The sequence below is a fragment of the Dromaius novaehollandiae genome, chromosome 14 (assembly GCF_036370855.1).
Source record: "Dromaius novaehollandiae isolate bDroNov1 chromosome 14, bDroNov1.hap1, whole genome shotgun sequence".
Classification (NCBI taxonomy): Eukaryota; Metazoa; Chordata; class Aves; order Casuariiformes; family Dromaiidae; genus Dromaius; species Dromaius novaehollandiae.
The window spans coordinates 10,721,473-10,742,810 of record NC_088111.1 but is presented as its reverse complement, the minus strand read 5'-3'; the positions used below and the strand labels follow the sequence as shown (position 1 = coordinate 10,742,810).

The following is a 21,338-nucleotide window of genomic DNA, read 5'->3' as shown; positions in this document are numbered from 1 at the left end:
TTTCCAGAGGAAGCCATGAAGTATCACAACGGGCCTCCAAGGAACGCGTATATGGAACAGAGCTTCCAGGGCTTGAACCCGGTCCTAAATATCCCCATCAGTGCCGGCCAGGTGGACCAGGCCAGGAGGAACGCGGCGCTGGTGGGCACCAAGCTGGAGAGCTGGGTGGACTCGCTGGTGGGCAGTGTGTGGTCGGCGGTGGACATCTGCAGCAGCGGGGCCACCTCGTGCCCGGTGATGCAGGCGTGCAGTCAGACGGCGTGGAGCTCGCTGAGCCCCGACCCCAAGTCTGAGCTGGGCCCCGTGAAACCCGACGGTCGGCTGAGGTAGCATCTGGTACGCTCTTCTTCGGCATAGGTTTTAAAAGGGAATTTAACCTTGCTCACATGTGAATCTCATGGCAGGTTTCAGAAGCCTAAGGAAACGTTATACCTTTTTGTTACGTGTTGCAATATAAGTCCTAAAAACCTGACAAAGCCTTTGGCACTGTTCTCTCCGTCAGCTCGGCAACGGCCCTTGGGTCGGTTAGGGCTGTGGCCGTACCGCGCTGCGTTGCGCCCACGGCCTTTGCAGGTGTGGGAGCAGTAACAAGAAGTCAAGGAGAGGGCAGTGAAGGAGCAGCTGCTAGAAGTGTTTTTAAAAAATAAATTTGTATGTACTTCTGCTGTTTCATAGGCATTAATTATTTTGCTATCATGACTAAATCACAGCAAAATTCCCTTCTATTTATGTTTCCTGGGTAGGTTGGTTACCGCAGGCTATATCCCATATGGCTACATTACCTTACAGAACGTGAAATATGTGGGAGACACCCTTGCTCATTATTTTTTTATAACACAGAGTAATTCTGGACTCAGCTAATGTCTGTTGTTACCCTAGTTAGGGAAAACGTGCAAAAGCAGTGTTATTTTCAGACTGATTTCCTGATAAGCTCTAAATGGAACCAGTGTTTGCAGTTGTGGGTTTTTATTGTTCATGCAGTCAGCTTCAGGATCTTGGTGCTACTAGCATTATTTTTAAAAGCAAAGAAGCATTTTTGATTCTGGCCCATTTGACATCTGCTTTTTCTTAAGCCCACCAGCGCTTAAGCCTGTTTGCAGACTTCCCGCCCAGCGAGCTGTGTGCAGGGACTGGGAGTAGCTGGTGCTGTGTCTGCTCACACCACGTGAGAAGTCTTCTCGTGAAGTTGCAGTTCAGTTCCTCAGAACCGGTGAAACGGTAGAATTTGGCCCTTTGCACTTTACAGGTTGAGATTATTTTTCTCAATGGGAACAAGATTGGGACCTAAAGTTGCAGCAAACTGATTCCTCCCTAATTTGAGCAGTGGCTAATGAGTCTTAACACTAATTTCCTAGCTTGATCTCAGATCTGCCAGCTCTTAATGAAGATGGCTATTTTTAGGGTTGCATAGGGCACGTGGGAGGTTGTGGTGAGCAGGACGGGACGGTTCCTAACCAAAGCCACGAGCTGAATGTGAAGGAGAGCAACGCCGTGTTTCTCAGTGCTGTTACTTTATTCTGTCCACAAACCCAACCTTTGCCTGTGTGCGGATCTTGACTTTCTAGCAGGCTGCATCCTGTTTTGAATATGCACGTCTCACATCATCTCAACCTGCATTTTCTATACTAGGAAAAACAACCATTTACATTCCAGCAACTTTTTAAAATACATGTTTTTATATGCAAATACATCTCCAACTGAAGCTGTTTGCATTGGCGTAGAACATGCACTTTGTTGTTGTTGCTGTTGCTGTGGTAATCTCTTGATAACAACGTAACCCCAACAGGCTGTTAGAAGCTGTTGGGTTAATTATAACAAAACTCTGTTAATTTAGTGAAGTAAGGTATTGGTTTACCCTTCTGTGTGCGCGTATAACTTTCCTTTCTGCTGATGAGAGTTAAGCTTCCACATCAGGAGGGAAATAGACCCTTAAATCATTCCATAATTGTGTCTCACGGAAAGGCTGAATTCCCTTTTAAACAACAATTGCAAGATGACCGTAACACACAGGTCCCAGTGGCTCGTTATACTTCTCTCCATAGTGTTGGTTTAAAGCTACTTGCAGTTTGCTTTGGACTTGAAATTGCAGTGTCAGCTGTGCTGGCATTAAGGCAGAGCATTTAAATGTTTATATCTGGCACAAAAATGGATGCATAGAAGGAACAATTTAGATATTTATTATTTATGTTTTAGTCAATGACTAATTAGTAGGTGCTGCTTTTGCAGCTTGAAGATTATGTTATCTTACTAACTGAAGCTGCCTTTATTAAGAAAAGGCCTTCCTCCCCTCACACCCCCCTTTCCTTTCTTCTTCCTGATTTTGACAGTCCCGGGAGCTGTAGTTTTAGGAAAGCTTGCAGCAACGAGAGCTGGTTGAAATGTCTCTGTCAAAATAATGTTCCTGGTTTTCAACTGGCTCTAGAGGCAAACGTGTTTAAAACCAGGGTTGCCAACAGGTTTATATGCTAGAAACACAATGTTGTTACTCATTCCATAGGGTTTTTTTAATAGTACTTGTTTTTAATCTAACATTCCATGGTGAAGGGCACATTTTCTGGGGAGCGCCAGCCCTCACTGTGAGGCCCAGGGCTCTAGGCACGTTGCGGCAGCGGCAGCGGCGTGGTTGGAGCCCTGCCCAGCCAGTGGAGAGCATCGCCCGCGGGCACACGCATTAGCTATCTACTCAGTGACCGTTCTTAATGAGGACTGCGGTAGCTGCAAAGTCCAGTCTGTCTTGCACATAAGCGTATGTATAAGGGTGCGCCCACACACACGTGCAGATAATCTGTTTTTTAAATTTGATACTTTTTTTATTCTTAAACCGGAATGTTTTTAAGTGCTTTGTTGAGAAGTTCTCGTTACGAACTATGTCAAGCGGAAGGTGGCAACAATCCAGTCTTTTACGTTTAGAAGAAAAGCTGCCACTTTTATAATTTAAAATTTAAGGTTCAAATTACTTTGCTTTAGTTTAAAGAAAAGAAATCAAATGTTTGCTGATGTATCTATGTACATTATATACTGTGTTTAAAAATAGCTCAAAGAGATATTTTATATTAGTTTGTTTTCTGAAAGACCAAAAGCAGCTACACAAAGACGTTGGGTGGCAAGGTGGCGGTTCCAGCGCTGCGGTTGCGAGGTTAGATGTGCACCCGAAGGGGCTGGTGCTGCAGGCCTTCCTCGGGCAAACCCTCCGCGGAGCTCTGGGCCTGAGTGAGGACTTGAGAGTCAGATCCAGCACAGTGAAGGGTGTGACAGCGTGCTATGAATAAATACTGTGTGTGTCTGAAATCATCACAGGATGAGTTGCTGTGTTTGGAGCGCTTTCTGCAGTGAGCATCAAGTTCGGGACCTACGTGACAACCCCTACTACTGCTATTAATATGCAGACACGGATGAACAGATTATCTATGGGGCACTGTGTCTGAGTTACTACGTGCTGTAATTGTGAAGTACAACCATGGAAAGCAAGACTGCCTCCCCCGGGCTCAGCGCTTGCTCTGGGCTGTTGGGCGGCAGTGCTGCTCAGACCTCGGTTCTGCTTAGTGGCTTCTCTGCTTCGAGCACCGCAGGCACTTGAAGCCTGTAATGAATATGATATATTGTTAGAATAGAAGAACTTCACAGATCTTACATTTGGTGAAAAGGAGAATTCAGAGCAGGGACCAGAGCTTGTACAAAACGAGCAGGTTAGGCATCTTCATGTGAATGTGCTAGTGTTATTTTCCAGTCGTGCTGGCGAGTCCTTTCTGACGAGGTCTCCATCTGAAAGCCAGCTTTGATCCAAAGCCCTTTCTGTGGGAAGAGGCTGCAGTTCCACGTGCACACATTTGCCCTCTATGTGTAATGCTTCGCTCGTTTAAATTTTGTGCCCGTTCTGCTAGATTGCCATGTACCACTTCGGTGATCAATCAGTATTACACGGAAAGGAAATGTGGCAAAATGCAGAACATCTGCTTACATGTTTTAATGAATTATATCCCAAGTCAGTCTTAGCAATATGCAAACCTGTTTATATGGTAATGTTAAAACTTAAGGCTAATAGAAATAGCTCAAATGTCAGTTTATTTTTAGATGTGTCCAGCTTTTTCTTTTCTTTGGTGACATGTGGACATTGAGTAGTAATATTTATATTTTTATTTTCTGCTATACAAAGGGGTTTTTTTAGAATTGAAATTATGTCTTCATTCTTTTTGTGCTCTGTACAAGCAGAGAGTATTTTAACAATTTGTCTCTCACAGCAAGTGTGATACAAGGAAGTCCATCTGTATCTCTGTTGCTAAGCCTTCTTTATTGCTAAGCCTGGAGATACGGGAATGTGCATCCGTGTGTCACAGATTGGCTTTCCCACATATTGGCTTCAATGCACGGCGCATGTACAGTTGTTTAACGGGATATTAAGCGTGATCCTGCAGCACCTTCAGAAGGGCCAGCTAACGCGCAGTCACCTGCTGTCCACCCCCGGCAGCACTAGCTGCAGTACTGATGAGGTCTCAGGCTCTCCTAGCCGCTGTGATAGTGAGCAGGGGAGCGAAGTCAGTGGGTCAGACCTGGGAAATTCTGCACCTGGTGAAGGGGGAGAGGAAGGGTGAAGAAGGCGCCAAAACTTTGAAAAAGTTTGGCATAACTGTGCGGCAGCAAAACTTTGAGCTAACTGAGCACCTTCTCTCCTGCACAGCGAGGCTGAGAAATGCTGCTACAATGAGATCGTAGCTTTGACTTCCCAGATTAAAAATAAAACAAAACCCAGGTTTTTTTATTGTGTCCGGACAGCAAGGGCCCACTTTCCGTTGATTTTGGTACTTCTCTTCCATCACAGCTGTCGGAGGGCTGCCAGCCTGCCACCGGCTATCGCGCCCTCGGCCTTGTTGTCGCAGCTCCCTGAGCCCCAGGGGCGGCCAGAGGGGACCTTGGCCCCTGCACTGCTTCCAGCGGAGCGGGAGGTTTTGTACTCATGTGATCCAAATCCCTTAGGCTTCTTTAAAAACCCCAGATGTGAATCAGGAAAGTTTGCTTTGAAAGGCAGCCTTCAGGCAGCTCAGGCCTGACATATATGAAGGAGTCTGTAAAAGTGAGGGTAATTATCTTTCCCCCACTTTCAGACATGGCTGTTTAATATACCCATGTATATTGGTAGTTTCGGTTAGCAACAGAATAATGCCGAGCTGGTAGGAAGTGGATAGAAGTGTTTCCCTGTGTTCTTTGCTTCAGTCTGGTAGTGAAAAACTGCTATTTTAAAATGTGCTTTTATTTCAACTATTCTACAGGCCTCCAAGATAGTCTTAAGGTTCATAGGAGAGTACCTTAAACCCCTATTAAAGGATGATTGAAAACATCCCATAAAAAAAGACTCCCGGCACTAACCCTCAGTGCTCGGCTTCTGCCGAGACAGTGCGGCTGCCCAGCGAGCGTGGGAGGACTCTGCGGGGAAACACCCGTCCTCTTCCCGCAGGCCACCCAGAGCCAGCGAGGGCTCTTCTGTAGCTCCCGTCGGAGATGTTGAGTGCAAAAGCTGAGACTTCTTTGAAAACCTTCCCAGCGTGAGTGAAAGAAGCAGGCTCAGAGCACTGAAAGGTGAGGCAGCAAGATCTGACCATTGATGTTACCCAGCTCCAGGGCCACAGTAGCATTAGGTTGTCTCCAGTTAAGCGCGGCGGTAATCCTCGTGACCTGATCCTGCAGGTACCGTGTTGATTTTGTTCCTTTATCCTAACAGTAGTGTACAGCTCGCTCACTGCTCTTCGCTTCTGCCTTGGTTACCTTCTTTTGCTCATGGGTGCTATCACAGCTGCTACCTCACTCTGTCTGCAAACACGTTTACCTGACAACAACAAAAAAAGGTACCAGAAATCTCCTTGAACTGAATGTACAATCTATGCAAACTCTCTTTCTATTTTGTTAAGGAAACCTAGAAGTATTACTTGTAACCTTGCCAAATAAACAGCAAGATACTGTACAGGTGCCTCTGATCACAGAGTGACGATTCCAGGCGCGGTTCACTGCGCTGCCTTTGTATATTGTAATGACCGGACTTGTCTTTGGTTCTGTTGTAATTAGCACCCTCGACGAGACGTCGGTAATCTCTTGCTAGAGGAGCACCACCAGTTTGCTGGGAATATTCTGGAGGGGGATGTCTACTGCATTTTACTTTATTTTCCTGCTCACAAAGAGAGGAAGGCACAGACCTACTGCCCAAAATTAGGATGTTTGAAAAATTTCCTTGGGGACATCCTATCAGCTTTGAATTTCTCAGTGTGTGTTCCCGTCGTGGCATCCGACGTGGTGCCCCTTAAAGAAAGCCTTACTTTCTTCCTTTCTAAATGTGGCCTTAAACCGTATTAGAAAGTTAGATGTTGTCTGTGTCTTGCTCACTTTTTTCTGTTTGCTGTAGAAGGAATAAAAGGCACCTTGTGATTTCTATCGCAGCTCAGCTGTGTTGCTGTCAGCTTACACTTCACAAATACAATAGAAATTGCTTACAAATGCAGTCTTTAAGGGAAGAAAATGACCTTCCCTTTGGGCAAAAGGAAGGCTCAAACATTCATATAAACCTTAGGAAATTATGAGCTGTGTCTTTTGCAACTTAGTGTAGATAAGAAGGGTTGATTTAATTACCTACCAAGTGCTAACTTAATACCTTTTCGTCTTCAGAGTAGAACAGGCCAGACTTTGCTCTCAGATGCATAAGACAAATTCTGGAGTGATTTCACTCATTTTGACGTGACTTAGTAGCATTCCTTTCAGATTCGTACTGGTAACTGGGAGAAGACATATCCTCTTAATGTTATAGTCTTAAAATCTGAAGAACTTGACCACTTCAGGTCCAATTTTGAGTGATGGTTGGGAACCTGACAGTACACACAGAAGATAGAGGAGTCTGGCTGTATCCTTAAAGTTACAACTACATTTCCAAAATGTGGCCTTTGGCACTTGATCCAAAGGGCGTCAAAGCCAGCAGACCCCGGGGACTTCTGGTAAGGCTTGTGTACATTGGGTTTTGTTAATACTCTTCTCCACCCAGAACTGTCGTGTTTCAGCAGCACCAGTATTCCCGGCAGGCTGCAGCGCTTTTAGGAATCCCAAATCCTACCCGGTTTCAGTATTCTGATGCAGATATAACCCAAAGGCAACTGAAAAGGGTTTACATGGCAAACAAGATTTGTGAAACAAAAGGAATTAGAGTTAATGATTTTTCTGACTTTGTCATTTTGGTTTTGGTTTTGGTTGATTGGGTTTTTGTATTACCTAACATAGTCCATAATAAGTTATTCCTATCATTTTTCAAAGACTGGTGGTAATATAGTTTTAAGAAATAACTATTTTGTTATAAATCATAATATGCATAAAACTGTACAGAAATATTTTGTAAGCTATTGAATAAGAAAAAAAAACATGTATATACAGCAAAGTTTAAAAATAATTGGAAATTCAAATGGAACACACTGAAAGATGTAGATATTTTGCTATTTATTTAAAGGAGTATTTTATGAGATATTGAAATGTCTTAAATTGACCGGTAATCAAAGTTCAAAGTCAGAATGCTTTTCTTGTAGTAGAATGTGATTTTCAGCAATTATTGCACTACCCGTTTTTGCACCCTTTTGTCTTTCATTTAGCAGAAAACAATGTGCCTTAGCTGTATTCTTTGTCTATTGGAGTTTGGGTTTTTTTGTCCGACAAAGCAAATTTTTTTGCAGAAAAAGAAATGGATGTATTAAATACTGTATTATACCAAAAACACTGCAGTTGTATATAAATGCTTTCTGTCATACTGTGTTTTCAGATGCAGAATTTTAAAATAAAAAAGGCTGTCTTTGGGAATAGCAGTGCACCTTGTAGTTATTTTTAACCCCACTAATGTATGCCTTTTTTTAAAAGCAATTTGGTAATATGTAGCAGCAAAAATGGAAGCAAGCACTGACAGTCTGTGATCCCGCTGCTGATACCAGTACTCTGCCCAGCAAGTCCTTTCTCAGGCTCCGTCTCCTGCCGTGGCAAGTGGGGAATGTTCAAAGTGGCCTTTTGGAAATGAATTTTTGTTCTCTGAGATATGGCCCCTCACAGGCCTGAGAAGCCCCTACGCAGATAAACAGAAGCGGTGACTTTTTTAATGGTCCAGATCCCTTGCTCACGCCACAGGGCTCGCAGCACCCATCCTGCTCCACAGGGTCGGAGACAGCCTGGGCCTTTTGGGCCAACTTCTCCGTGTTTCTAAGCTCAGGTCACCTTTGCAGGGGAAGGTTCTCCCACCTTTTCCAGAGACCGAGGGATAGTAGTGGAGGGGAGAGCAGTGGCAGGCAAGGAGCATCTCTTAGGCGTCTGTCCTAAAGGCCAGCAGCTCCAGGGAATGCTGGAGCAGTTTCTTCCCTGCATCCCCAACGTATGGGTCATCCCTAAAGAGGCAGGACCATGGTGCAGGCCCAGGTGGCCCAGGTGCAGGAACAGGCGCTGAGGTTAGGGCTGGCTGCAAGGACAGCGAAGCTTGCATCCTTGGCCTTTACTGGAAGGATGAACTCGGAAGGATGTTTCTTCTGTAGTCCCCCCGGATAGGTCACATAGCCAAAGTTGCCACTGCCCAATTTTCACCCAGTACGAGCACTTAAATTTATTTTTCTTACCTACAGGCTTCACTGAGCACTAATTTCTTAGGGCTGTTTCCATAGATGTGATGGGAAAATGAGTTACATTCTGCTACGAGTGGGTGACCGATGTCTAGCACAATCCCCATGGGACCATGTGTGCTAGTTTGTCTCCTCGTGCTGCCTTTTGATGTGGGATGCCTGAACCAGCTCCTTGATGACCTTCCAAAAGTCTCCGACCCCGCCAGGCGCACGCATGACTCTTCGTGCACCCGCAAGCAGCACTGCAGGTCCTCTTGGCAGCTACGAGTGCTTTTGATCTTGTGTTTTCTTTCCACCTGCTGTTCAGGAATTCCACTTTTTTGGCACTTACATGCATTGAGGTCTGCTTAAACAGGCAGGGGAACACAGCGCGAACATTTTAGTCCTGGAACAAAGAAAAGAAGATTTTTTTTCTTTTTTTTGTAGAGAAAGAAAAAAGACTGTACTTTCAGTCCTTTATTTATAGATGAGGAATGTTGCTTTTTGCTGGCTTATTCCTTGTCCTGCTGCTAATTTTCATGTCATATAAAAAAAGCTCAGCCTTTGTTCTTAATTTTCTCCAAATATGACAGTGTCCTCTCCGTACAACAAGTATCAAGCTATCAGGGGCTGAAGTATTTTGTTTTCTTTGTGGACTGCAGTAAGAATCTGAGCACTCTTTGTGGCAACACCCCAAAAACCCTATACGTTATGGAAAGGTCTGTCTCAGCTGTCCACAGCATCATGCTGAGACACATGTGACTTGACAGACTATGCATAGCTGTCTACTTGAGCTAGTGTCATCACATTTTTGCATCAGCCATGCCTAATCTCTCTTGATCATAATTAATATTTATATAGTGTAGAACGTGATTAATTCACAAAAATGGCTCCAAACTCATTGCAGCGCAGTTTGCCAGCCGGAAAGCACAGTAAATCAAGTGCAACAGAAATGAGGTATTTAATTGCTTTGACAATAGGGGTTTCATTTCAATACCTGCATATTTGACATTTCTTCATCTCTTACAAAAAAATCTGTAGCCTATTTTCTGAAAACAGAAATGTTCATAATCTGAGGCTTCATGAATGCAAATGGCTGTAAATCTTTGCTGCCTATAAATGATTAAAAAAGTGGGAGATTCATGAGGTTCTACTATATTTAACATACAGGCACAGATGGCAATTTTTCATGTTTTTTTTATGGGAGACGATCTGGGCTATTCTGGTGTCAAATCAGCACTTCAGCATGTTTCATCCTTCGCCTGGCAGCCCTTGGGAAGGCGCCTGAACACGCGGTTTCCATGGCTATGAGCTGTGGCACAGCGGAGACGCGGATGGCCGATCCCTCCAAGCAGCGCAGGGATCGAGTCCTGGAGTTTGGGGAGATCAGGTGGACCAAGTGCAGAAATGGGGCGGCCTGGCAGCAATTCCCAAACACCAGCTCTCAGGCCAAGGGCTTTGCGGGCAAGGACTCTCAGGTCTGAAATCTGAATTTTGGGTTTATTAATTAATAGCATTAATATGATCCAAAAGCATGCTGGTTTGGGGGGTTGGGGGGTGTTTCTTTTTTGTTTTTTAGACATAAGCCTGATCCAACCACTAGTTGTGACCCTCTGTTAGAAAAGGCCAAACTGCATTTTCTCTCTCTCTCAAGCTTATTGAATAACACATGCTTGATGTACAAGCCCCCCCCACCCCGACTGTGATTATATCCAGTAGCTCCAGCCCACCCTCTTTGCAAGAAGCTAATGCCACCACAAAGCGGCTTTCGTGCTGGCGAGGGCTGGTGCCTGTCCGTGCTCGTCAGCCGCGTCCTTCCTCGGTCACAGCCGGTTACCGGCACGCGCTGCTGGCCGTGGCGCGGCTGCACTGCCTGGCGCGTGCCCAGGTGTTATACTCCATTATAAGACACATATACGTTATCATCTCAGTTATATGATATAGTACATTTTTTTCTTTCTTCCCATGAAAAAGGGGGAAAACAAAAAACAAAAAACGAAAAACCCCACTCTCTTTCCTGCTGTTTTCAGTGTGCCCTTTCTTACTTCAAAAGCAAGCTGAATAACAGCCACTAAATAAATAACCACTAATCTATGTCTACAAATTTACACCCACTAACAAGCACTAGCTTAGTGGCGGCTCACTAATATGTTAGCAGCGCCCAAAGCCAGCGGCTCGCCGCCAAGCCTGCACATGGCCGAGCCACCGGCCCTGTCGGCACCAGCAGCCCAGAGCAAAAAGCCCATTAAAGGTGTCGTTTGCAGGTGCAGAATGCCGGGAGCGGCACGCACATCAGTTATAGACCCCTTTGTAAAATACACGTTGCAGCTGGACGGTGTCAAGACCTGCGCCTTCGCAACCCGACGGTACGTTCGCAGCCCTGCACGGGCCGGTGGCTGCGGCAGGCGCTGCTTCCCGAGCCCCTCGGCAGTGCATGGCGCACAGGCTCAAGCACGAGACCTATTATGTCTCGCACATGGAAAAATGCATGTAAAAAATTTACTGCTATTTGTCCGCTTCTGTAATTGTTATTTTTCCTAAATAGCCCTTGCATAACATAAAAGAGCCTTGGCTCAAAATGGAACGTATTTATTTTTTTAAAAAAACGGGCTCCTGTTCATGAACCGCCATCACTGGGGTGCACAGGGCAAGGGAATGAAAGCACGCTCACACCAGGTTAGTACCCAAGATGCTCTTTCTAATAAAGTCTGCCTGTATGTTTTTTTTTTTAAACTCCTCACTAACTTCAAATTTGAAAGTTTGGGGGGTTTTTGTTTTTTTGGGTTTTTTTTTTTTTTTTTGTGCATTGCATGCAAGCCCCTGCTTTGCTGTGGCCACAGGAGGTGGCCGGGCCACGGGGCAGCACAGCCAGCCCCGGCCCCAGCACCGCAGCCAGCCCCAGCCCCGGCCCCAGCACCGCAGCCAGCACCACAGCCAGCCCACGCTGGGCAGCAAACCCCTAGGGCCCCTAGGTGCAGCGCTGCAGTGACGGGCAGGGACGAGGCCAGGCGGTGCGGCGGCCACTGTACGGCCTCCAGGCGCTGGCTGCAGTGCCCGCACGTGCGTCAGAGGATCTGTCCCCCACACCTGTCTGGCGGCCCTGCTCTCATGCCCATCATGCTCCTGCCCATGGTGCACTTTAAACAGTGACTTCAAGCTCCGAGCTGGTTAGGGCATGGGTGCAAAGCAGTACCGAGGCGAATTTAATACTGCGCAGCCATTCAGTAGACTTACACTGATTTATAGTGGCTAGCTCTTGATCGGGCCTCAAAAGCGAAAGAAAAAGAAAAAAAGAAGAAAGAAAAAAAAAAAAATCTCATTTTGGCCCACATTCGCCTGGCCTTGAAGATATGATAAAACAAGCCGCGAAATATCACTGGGAGCCGCCAGACACCAGCAGCACCGCGCCGGTATTTCTAGCTCCGCGCGGCTCGGCTGGTGCACAGTGTGCGTCACACACGGCTGAAAACACGTGCAAGTGGCACTGCCGTACTCCAGCCCAGAATGGCCAGTGCCTCCCCGTCTGCGCTGCTGGGAGGCGGCCGGAGCGGCTGCCTGGCCTGGCGCACGCTTGGGCTCTCACGGCGCGTTTGGGGCCTCGTGTGCTCGGCACGGCACGTGCCCCCCCCCCCCCCGCTCTGCCGGCCTGGAAGCGCTCGAGCCGCCGCTGCGATTGCCCTCGACAGCCCGACACCAGCCGTGCAGATACCTACCCTCAAAACACAGGCTGGGCGAGAGCTGCATTTCGCATCAGAGGAATATTTTTTTAAATTCAATAATTTCTTTTTCTCGGCTCCCATCTGGACCAAAAAAAAAAAAAAGTCATTAACCCCAAACGTAGTTGCTGTCATACAAGCAGATTGCTTGCATGGTTACCAGATGTTTCAGGCTGATTTCAGACCACCCTCCATTTCCTTTCATGCTATAATTATCTTAGGATTGTGGGTGGGTTGATCTGGATCAAACAAATACATATATATTATATATGTATGTATGTATATAAAAATTATATAATAAATACATATAAATGTTATATATATAAAAATATTGTAATAAATATATAATATAAATAATATATATGTATATTTATTTAAAATACAGTGAAATACCCCCAAAATCGTTTTGAAAAGAGAAGCCATGCCTGGCCCTTTCCAGGCATACTCCCTTGCAGTACAGCTTGTGCCTTCTGACAAGAAAAGGCTCATCGGCGTTTTCCAGCGCGGCTCCTCAGAAGCCAGCGCCTTACCCCGGCCCTGCGCCACAAAACCGCCGTTCAGGCCCAAGGGCACCACGAGCCGTCGTCAGCGCTGCAGCCGCGCGGCCGCTGGGGGCTGGAGCTGGGCCGCTGCCGTGGGCTCGCTGCGTCCTGCCCCAGGACCAGGGCGCAGCGCGGCTCAGCCTTGCCCTAGGCCACCGCAAGGCCGGCGGGCAGGGTTACTGCCCCGCAAAGCGGAGCTGCGGCCGTGGATGGCGGCGCGTCGGCTCAGCCGCTGCGGTTTGCTGCTAAGAGACGCTGTAAAGCGAGGACCACCAAAGCGCGTGAGAACCCACCCGTGGCTACACCCCGCCCGGGCCCCTCGTGGCGGTGCAAATGCTGCACGGCTAACCGTGCCTGCGCCTTGGGGGGGGGCACACTGCTGCTGCAGCCCCACGGCAGCGCCGGCTCCCAGGGGGGACGGGGAGGAGCGCCGCAGCAGATGGAGCGCCTCTTTGGGGTCCATTTCCAAATTATTTTAATATCAATTTACAAGTGATTCATCCTCCACCTCACAAGTGGTTTCCTTTCCACAATTAGCAGCGGGACTAATTCAGATATTAGTTAGCCCGTGTATCTGTTTAAGAGGCATTTTTCCAACGCGCTAGAAGCACTGGGGGGACATGGGGGCGGCTCCTGCCGCGGCTGCCCGTGTGGGGCTTAGCCGAGCGGGTGCCCAGCGGGAGCTGCCGCTAAAGCCTCCGCAGGCTGACTTCTGCTCGTGGCAGCTCCGGCAGGAAGGGAGCAGTTGCAGCAAAGCCTGGGCTGCAGGAAAGCAGCCCTGCGTGGAGCTCAGCCCGGCTGCGGGAGCCCTAACGCCCCAACGTCCTCCCGGCCGCAGTGCCATCGCGCCCCTCCTCAGGGGTCCGCGTCCTCAGGGCTAAATTCATGCAGAAATCAAGGATTTCAGCTGAAAACCCGGCCTAAGCTTTCAAAGGCCTGACCCTACCAGACTTACACACCTCCTGGGACATTTCCAGAATTAGTCCATTCTGTTATTTACAGCAGTCCAGCTGTTATTTAAAAACCTGCTTTCTTGCTTTCTTTCTTTCTTTCTTTTTTTGACTTTGACTCAGACCCTACTCTAAACTATAATTTTCATCCTGTCCAGATGAAGCTCTTGGCCATATTGCCTGCACCCCAAAGAAGCAACCACTACTTGATTAAAAGGAAAGGGAGCATTTGTAAAGCTATCAGAAGAAGAATTTGTGTACAATCACCTAGCAAATGGCTGCATCCCATTAATACCTTCTCTTATCTTGTCGTTCAGTTGCCGTGCTCCTTGCCATCGCTGGCTCAGCACAGAAGAGCCATGTGCAAGGTAAGCGTTGGCCTGGGGCCAGCACAGGGCTCTAGACCAAACCTTGAAGACTCTTCTTGAGCACATAGACATAAGGAGGGAAAAAAATACAAGGCACAGATGCTTAAGGCAAATGGCCCAAGTGCATGCTTAAAGCATAGCCTACTGAGTCTGTTGTTCTGGGGTGGCTTCTTTTTTTTTTTTTTTTTTCCCCTCTACTCACTTTTTTAAATGTGTAGCCCTTAAGTGTTGCCAATGTTTGGAAGGGTCTGTGCAAGCAAAAAGCAAACCTCATCCTGTTTCTCCAGCGCAAAGCCGACAGCTCCAAGCACCCTCAACTCCAGCAGGTCATCTAGACTTCTGTCCCCAGACTCAGTAAATAACAACTCCTCCCCCCCCCCCTTAAAAGCGTCTCCATGTGTGATGACATGAACATGCAAGGCCGCTTCCCTTCCCGAGGGCGCTGCGAGGTGCAGTGGATTGCGTGTCCTGTCGGGAAGCTGAGGCATCGCAGATGGGCTCAGCCTTTGGTGGGAAGCAGGCTCATGTGGTAGCAGGAGGACATCAGTGAACCCCATCTGCTTCTAGACTGAAGCAAATCTTGAGCTGGCATTACCTGCAGCCCATAGTTTCAGTGCATGACTTTATGGAAATACCAGTCAATACACTGATGAGAAAACTCACTTCCTTTGCAAGACACGTTTAATCAGGAGCTTGGAAGGTTTTTTTTACTGTACAGTTTTTTAACTACTCTAAGAAACTGCACTGCATGAGAGTGCTGTCATCGCCAAATGTAAACGGGAAATCAGCTGCGGCACCGGGAAAGTAGGGCTGACATATTTTGAAGGGTGTAAACCTGCCTTTGCAGGCTGCAGTGCTCCCTCCTGAGTGCTGGGGGCTGGCGTGCAGGACAGGCTGAGCCCCCAAAAGCCCCACTTTGGGCTGCTGGGACCTTCTCCCTGGAAAAGAAACCACCGTGCCAGGGCACCTGCTGCTTTTGGGCAGACGCTTCACGGGACCGAGCCTCACCAGCACATGCCTCCCCGGGAGCCTCCCCGGGCTGTGCACACCCTGATGAGTTTGGCCAGTGGCGTCTGTAGTTACCACTACCAAGAAGCACTTTCTCTCCTGCAACAAGATGATTTCAATAGTCAAAACCTGGCTGAGTCCCAGGCCCAGCCCCACTGGTGCATACTGTATTTTTCTCTTAATTCAGTCAGAGCACCGGACCCAGCCTGGGTCCCGCACACGCCCCAGCTCAGTGGTGGCCCTGAGCCCAACTCAAAGTGTGTGTGTGTGTGGGGGGGGGGGGGGGGGGGGGTTGGTGCGTGCAGATACAACCTGGCCCTTTTGGGAGTGACACTGCTGAGACCTGATAGACACTTCAGGTGCATGAGGATATCCTTGGCGTGCTGGGGGAGCAGGCTTGTTCCCCAAAACACGCATCACTAAGAGTCAGGAAAAAGCCCTCGCTGCTCGCATTTATGAGGATGCAGCTGGGTGCGTGTGCGTGGTCCCGAGCCCAGGCCAGGAGCAGCAGTGGTGACGTGGCCCTCAGGCACCACCACCTTCCTCCACCGCTATTAGCCCTGACTTCAGCTTCCGGATCACAGGACTATCGCAAAGAGCTTGGTCTCCTCCTTTTCACAGTGAATTACTTCAGAAATTACAGCATTGTTTTTGGTTTGCTTCATATTTAAAGGAAATCTTCTGTAAAGCTCTTTTTGTGATATAACTTTCCTAGCTCATCTTTTTGAGGTGTTTTGTCACCCATCCATCACTGCATGGCAAAGATGGTTAAATATGTCTACCCACAGAGCGGCATTTCTGTCCATACATGAAAGTTGCTGGGAAAGACTTTTCTTCTCCCTCAAGTTTGATGCTTTGACAATTAATATGTGTGCACCCACTATAGATTATTACTCAGATTGCACTGTTTGCAAGGCCCTGAGTGACTAATCAACAACCGAAGTGTTTAATATTATAGTGTGCCTACCTGCATCGTGTTGGGGCTTGTGCGCATGCAGTGTGGAGCGGTTGTGTAGGGGAGAGCGCGTGCACGAGGAGCCAGGCACAGAGAGGCAGAGTGAGCCAGGGCGGTGGGGACACAAACACACGTGTGCACACATGCGTGCGTGCACACACACACACACACACACACACAAAGGGAAGGGAACAAGGTGTATTAAGGCCTGCTCTAGGAGGAAAAAAAAAGAAGGGATCTATTGCTAGACCTTGCAGCCTTGCACCAGTTAGCTGTGCCCACTGAAGTGTTAGTTCTGCTGTGTTTCCCTTCTGCACTCCAAAATTACCAGGAATTAGTGGACTGTGTAGGCATTCAGCCTCCACTAGCTCTGTGTGCTAAGGTCCAGGGGGCCTGTACTGGAGTAAGGTAGGTTTACTACCGGCATAGAAGTCCTACGGATTTCTTGGAATAAAATAAAGGGCTTTTCATATCATCCCATCCTCTTCCCTTTTGAATAATAAATTAGGCTATATCTAAATAGAAAAGGGGTCTCAGAGCCAGCATTAACTGTTAGCACTGAAGTGGAAAAGGCGGCGTACCATTAGCAGGCCCCATGCAAGGGAGGGATGGAGGTGACAGCTGCCGCTGCCCCAGGAAGGCTGGTCCTCCAGCTGTCGAGCGGGTTCGCAGAGCTGTGCGCTGTGCATATCCATCTCTCTGAAACACTGGCAGTCCTTTGGGTGGCATTTCTGCTGCATAAGAGGAAAACCACAAGCACATCTCCGTATGGCCACAGGCTCCTGCAGGAAGGGGCTGACAGTGTGGTGGGAAGAGCCATCTCTCTCCGGCTCTGCTTCACCATCCCTGGCGCAGCTCTCCTCCCCTTTGGTGCCTCCACGCTCGCTCCAGGGGCACAGTGTCAGAGTGCTTATGAATGCGTGCATTGTCTCAGCAGCCGCGAAATGAATTTGCAGAGTGTCATCTACTTAGTGGAAAAATGTCCCCATGACACTGCCTTAGCACCGACACTCAACAGTGTTGGCAACCTCGGCCGAGGTGAGAAAGCTCCTCTGCAAGCCTGCAGTGCTAGTTAATCCCTGATGGGTTGAAGCACATCGTCAAGCACGTATGAGCGATGCTCTTCCAGTTTTCCCAAAATAGGCGCAGTGCTGGCAACCCAACCAGCGTGAGTCGGTGCGGCCTCTCCTGCAGGGAGTTCAGAGCCTGGCTGGGCTTCCCAACACGCCGCTCTCTCTCCTTCCCACTCTGTCCTCATGCACACACAGATAAATCTCCAAGCCTATCAACAGTCACACATTAGCCCCCAAATGCCAGTCCCTCGCTTGGCAAATCCCTGCGCTCTTAAACCTGCAATGCTGGCTCTTTCCTGGGCCAGCTGGAGGTACACAAATCTGTTGTGCTGTTAAAATACTCTAATTAGAGCCAGGTTTGGGCCATGTACAAGCCTCTATTTGGATAGTAATTACCTCCTGCTAGAGACAGCTGAGCTCCCTGAAGAAGGTAACGGAGCTGATCTGCCAAGCACGGCTGCTCGGCTAGCGGAGTGCTCGCCTCGGCTCGGGAGGGACCTGCCAGGGAAAGGTTTTGGCCAGACTGACTGCTCATCAGTTTGACTGATGAATAAACTTACTTAGTGTCTGTCAGGTAACCTCTAGAGGGACAGGCTCATCTGGTAGCCTTCCTTCTTTGAATTACGGCTGAACTGTAGCTATTACATCCTAATTGTTTAGTCATAAATGCCAATGAGTGATTTAGGCAGTAACGTGAAAAAACAAAGCTGCCAAGTATTCACAAGGCATTTAGTGAAATCCTTGCAGCACAAGGTATCAGTCAGCAGCAATTACTTCCCTCTCGTTATCCGAAGCTGGGATTAGCACAGAGTCCTGTCACCCTCTGTAGCCCCGGGCACGGGAGGGACGCCGGGGCACAGCCCCCACGGCGAGGGCCTCCCGCTCCTCACCGCCTCCTGGCTCTCCTCCCGCTCTGCCAGGGAGGGCAATTCCAACAAAGTGCCCGAAGAGGATGGACCGTTCGTTTTTTCCCCCCTAATCAAGCACTATTCTGTTAAGTAAAGTCTGGCTCTTCAGCTCCTATCTTGCCCTTGACAAAGCAACTGCCTGAAGGAAGACCAAACGCCAATGAAAAATGAAGTTACCAAGTTGCACCTTATTGTTTCTTGGGAGGTTACAAAATGCTCTTTGCTGTAAAAGCCATTTTCATTATCCGAGCTTTCACCTAACACTGATGTCCCACCCTGGAGAATTACCAGAGTGGCTGAGTTAGGCACCACGTTCACAGATGTTCGTGCACGTACAGGACTCCACTGACAGCAGCTGGTGACATTATCTCATACGGTAGGAAGTCTTCTCACCTGGGGCCAACGTTTTAAGAAACAGGCATTCAACATTAGGCACTGAAGTGCATGTTTAACCACCAAAATAGGTATCCTGTTTTTCAGAGCCAACTCTCTTTAATTTTAACCTAAATTTTAAGATACAGATCAGTGGATAAAAATGAAGGTTTCTGCAATCCCAGGCCAATTGCAGGTCACTGTCCACAGTTTCCAGCTTCTGTTTTATTTCTAATGATTTTCAGTGTTGCATTTATATGCCAACAAATATGCACTTTAGAAAACAGTTTGCAAATGCAAGCTTATGTGGTTGTTCACTCATGTACTCCATGTAATACAGTATTGCATCTTCACAGCTGTCCCCTAAGGCTCCAGCATTCGTTTAGCCGGGTATAAATGAAACATTAGAAAACTGACATTACTCATGAAGACGCTGAAAGATGATGTGCGAGTTTATGCAGTGTTGTTTTTCTAGGTTTGTCCTTTCCTTTGTCTCCACTGCTCTGCTAACACTGTGAGCTTTACCAAGACCTTTAACTCAAGGATTCCTGGGTCTAAACCCAACAGATACCCATACCAGCCCTCCCCTTCGCCCATCTCTGGTTGCCTTGCAGCTGGCAAAGATGCGAAAGTTCATACATTCTCATTCGTTCAGAGTATTTTAACACCCCTTTTACTTCTCCTAGATGCAGCTTGTTACACAAATATTGAATATCCAATTAAGTTTCCCAGGCACACTGAGTGATTCCCCCACCCTTGGAGATACAATGGCTATTGTTAGCACCCTGCACTTGGCAAATGAAAGACCAGCCGCCCTCCTGTGGCTCTTTGGCTGTTTGTACCGAGGGAGGCTCCCCCACTAGTTTGCCTGAAATAGTATACATTGTGTTGGGTCCCACAGGAGAGTCTGGCATAAAAAAATCACATATAATGAGAAAAAAATGACTTTTTCCAGAGAATTCTTCTATTCAATTATAAGTAAATGATCAGCAATTTGGGAGATAGCAATCATATTCCCCCTGTTCCTATTTGAGGATTTGGCCCTGAAAACATACACATGAAAGCATCAGTGGCTCCATGTCTGATTGTTGGTTGCATTCACTAAATGACAAGGGAAAAAACCCACCTTAATAATCTGTCGTAGGTTCCTACTCGACAGTGCCCGCTTTGCAGAGATCCGTGAGAACAGAGATGTTTGTTTCTGGCCTGATCAGAAGAAGAGAAGCTTTATTACTGTGACACTCAGAAAGGAGAAAGGGTAGCTCATTTCTGGTCCCATATAGACCGCGCCTAATTGCAGTGAGTGCTCGATGCCCAGGCTCTGCAGTTGCTGCCGGGGAAGCAGAGGGCTGCGTTTCACCCTGATGGCGAGCCCTGAAGCGTGGTGTCACCAGGGGTGTCACATCGCTGTCGGTAGCAAATCTATCTCGTGGCCAGAGCATCCCGGCCCATTGCGAAAGAGTGACTGCTGGTGGGACCTGCTGCTGCAGAGCTGCTGGGCTGGTCATGGCCCTAAGCACCTGAGTAGCTCTGGTTGACTCCACGGAAACTTCTCGTATGCGTAGAGTTACGGGCCTGCTGGAAATCAGCCAGGCTCTTCAGTGCTCTGCCGTACTTGGGCTCACCACGGGCTGCTCACCAGAACTGGCTGCCTGACCAGGTGCCAGCTGGGCGACGGGCAGGACTTACCTACACCACGAACAAATGCAGCCTGTGGATACACCCGGGGATTCACGGAATCTCAGAGAGGTCCTTCAACATGCTTCCACGCTGAGGTGCATTTACCCATGGTTATAAACGTCGCTGGAGTTAAGAGGGTCAGCTATTCACATTATCAGGAGGGGGCAGGAGTTCTCACTTCCACTGCAGGTTTGTCCCTGCTGCCGCCTATTTTCAGCGGCACACAGCCCCGCGCACCTCGCAGGTGGGGAAGTGCTGGTGTCCGCGTGGCTTCGCGTGGAGAGGCAGAGGCCGGGGAGCTTCCCCAAAGTTAGTGGCAGATGGAGAAATAATTTCTAGAGCACTCATTTTCCAGTCTCATTCCCCGTCTGCTGCATCATTCCCTGTCTGTTTACATAACACACAAGGGCTATTTTTAAAAGTCAATTTGGTTTTATTAGTGACAAGAACATAAACAAATATCCTGAACTCTGGTTCCCTGTGGAAATGGCTCTGATTTGAAATCTTTCCATTTATGGGCACAGTAAAAATAAAGTTCCCAAAAGACAAGATGACATTTGTAATTTTTTTTCCCCAGCAGCAACAGGGTTGGGCGCCTCAGGGGTGGGGGATGCAGGAGGTGAGCGAAGCCTGGGCGCCCACTTTCAGGCTCGGTGGGATTTCCGCCGGGACTCTGGTGCCCACCCTCATTGCCGGTGTCCGGAGGCCACGATGGGAGCGGGGCCGATCGTGGTCTCCCAGAGGAGGCACTGAACGGCCCTCAAGCCCCAGTGTCCTCGGGAGGTGCTGGGACATATTCTGGGGGCTGCACCGTGCAGGAGGCCCAGACGTTTTTTTCATGAGCTGGTGACTGTGGATGTTTTAGTCCCCTCAATCAAATCTTCCTAGTGAATTTCTGCTTCTACATGCTAAATCTGTCTGTCACTCTTGACCCTAGTAGATTCTTTGTAGGCAGATACGTTGCTAACAAAACACCACTGTACCCATACTCCTGATATTTTTCTTATTAAAAAAAATTCTTGTTTGGAGGGAGGGGAAAAAAATGAGTGTGATTTATTCTTTAATTTCTGAACAAAAAAGATGAAGCACAATGTAAAGAAATTCTCTAATTTTACATGTCTCGGTGGAATCACAAGTCCTTCCCGTTCAGAGGAACATGACTCGGCTCA

General features: G+C 47.9%; 1 protein-coding gene and 1 long non-coding RNA gene across 3 annotated transcripts in view; one reads left to right on the top strand and one right to left on the bottom strand.

Moving 5' to 3' along the window:
• Positions 1-7,818, top strand: part of XYLT1 (xylosyltransferase 1) — a 218,896-nt gene extending 211,078 nt beyond the window's left edge. For both annotated transcript variants that reach the window (XM_064520332.1, XM_064520331.1), the window contains one exon: positions 8-7,818. In XM_064520332.1, coding sequence (XP_064376402.1) covers positions 8-330 — 323 coding nt within the window. In that variant the 3' untranslated portion in view covers positions 331-7,818. The remainder of the gene's footprint in view (positions 1-7) is intronic.
• On the bottom strand, positions 7,446-20,530 carry LOC112981052 (uncharacterized). The gene is made up of 3 exons (XR_003258587.2): positions 19,616-20,530; positions 12,311-12,397; positions 7,446-9,003 (listed from the first exon to the last, which is right to left on the bottom strand). It is a non-coding gene; the product is annotated as an uncharacterized LOC112981052 (long non-coding RNA).
• Between the last annotated feature and the right edge of the window lie 808 nt (positions 20,531-21,338).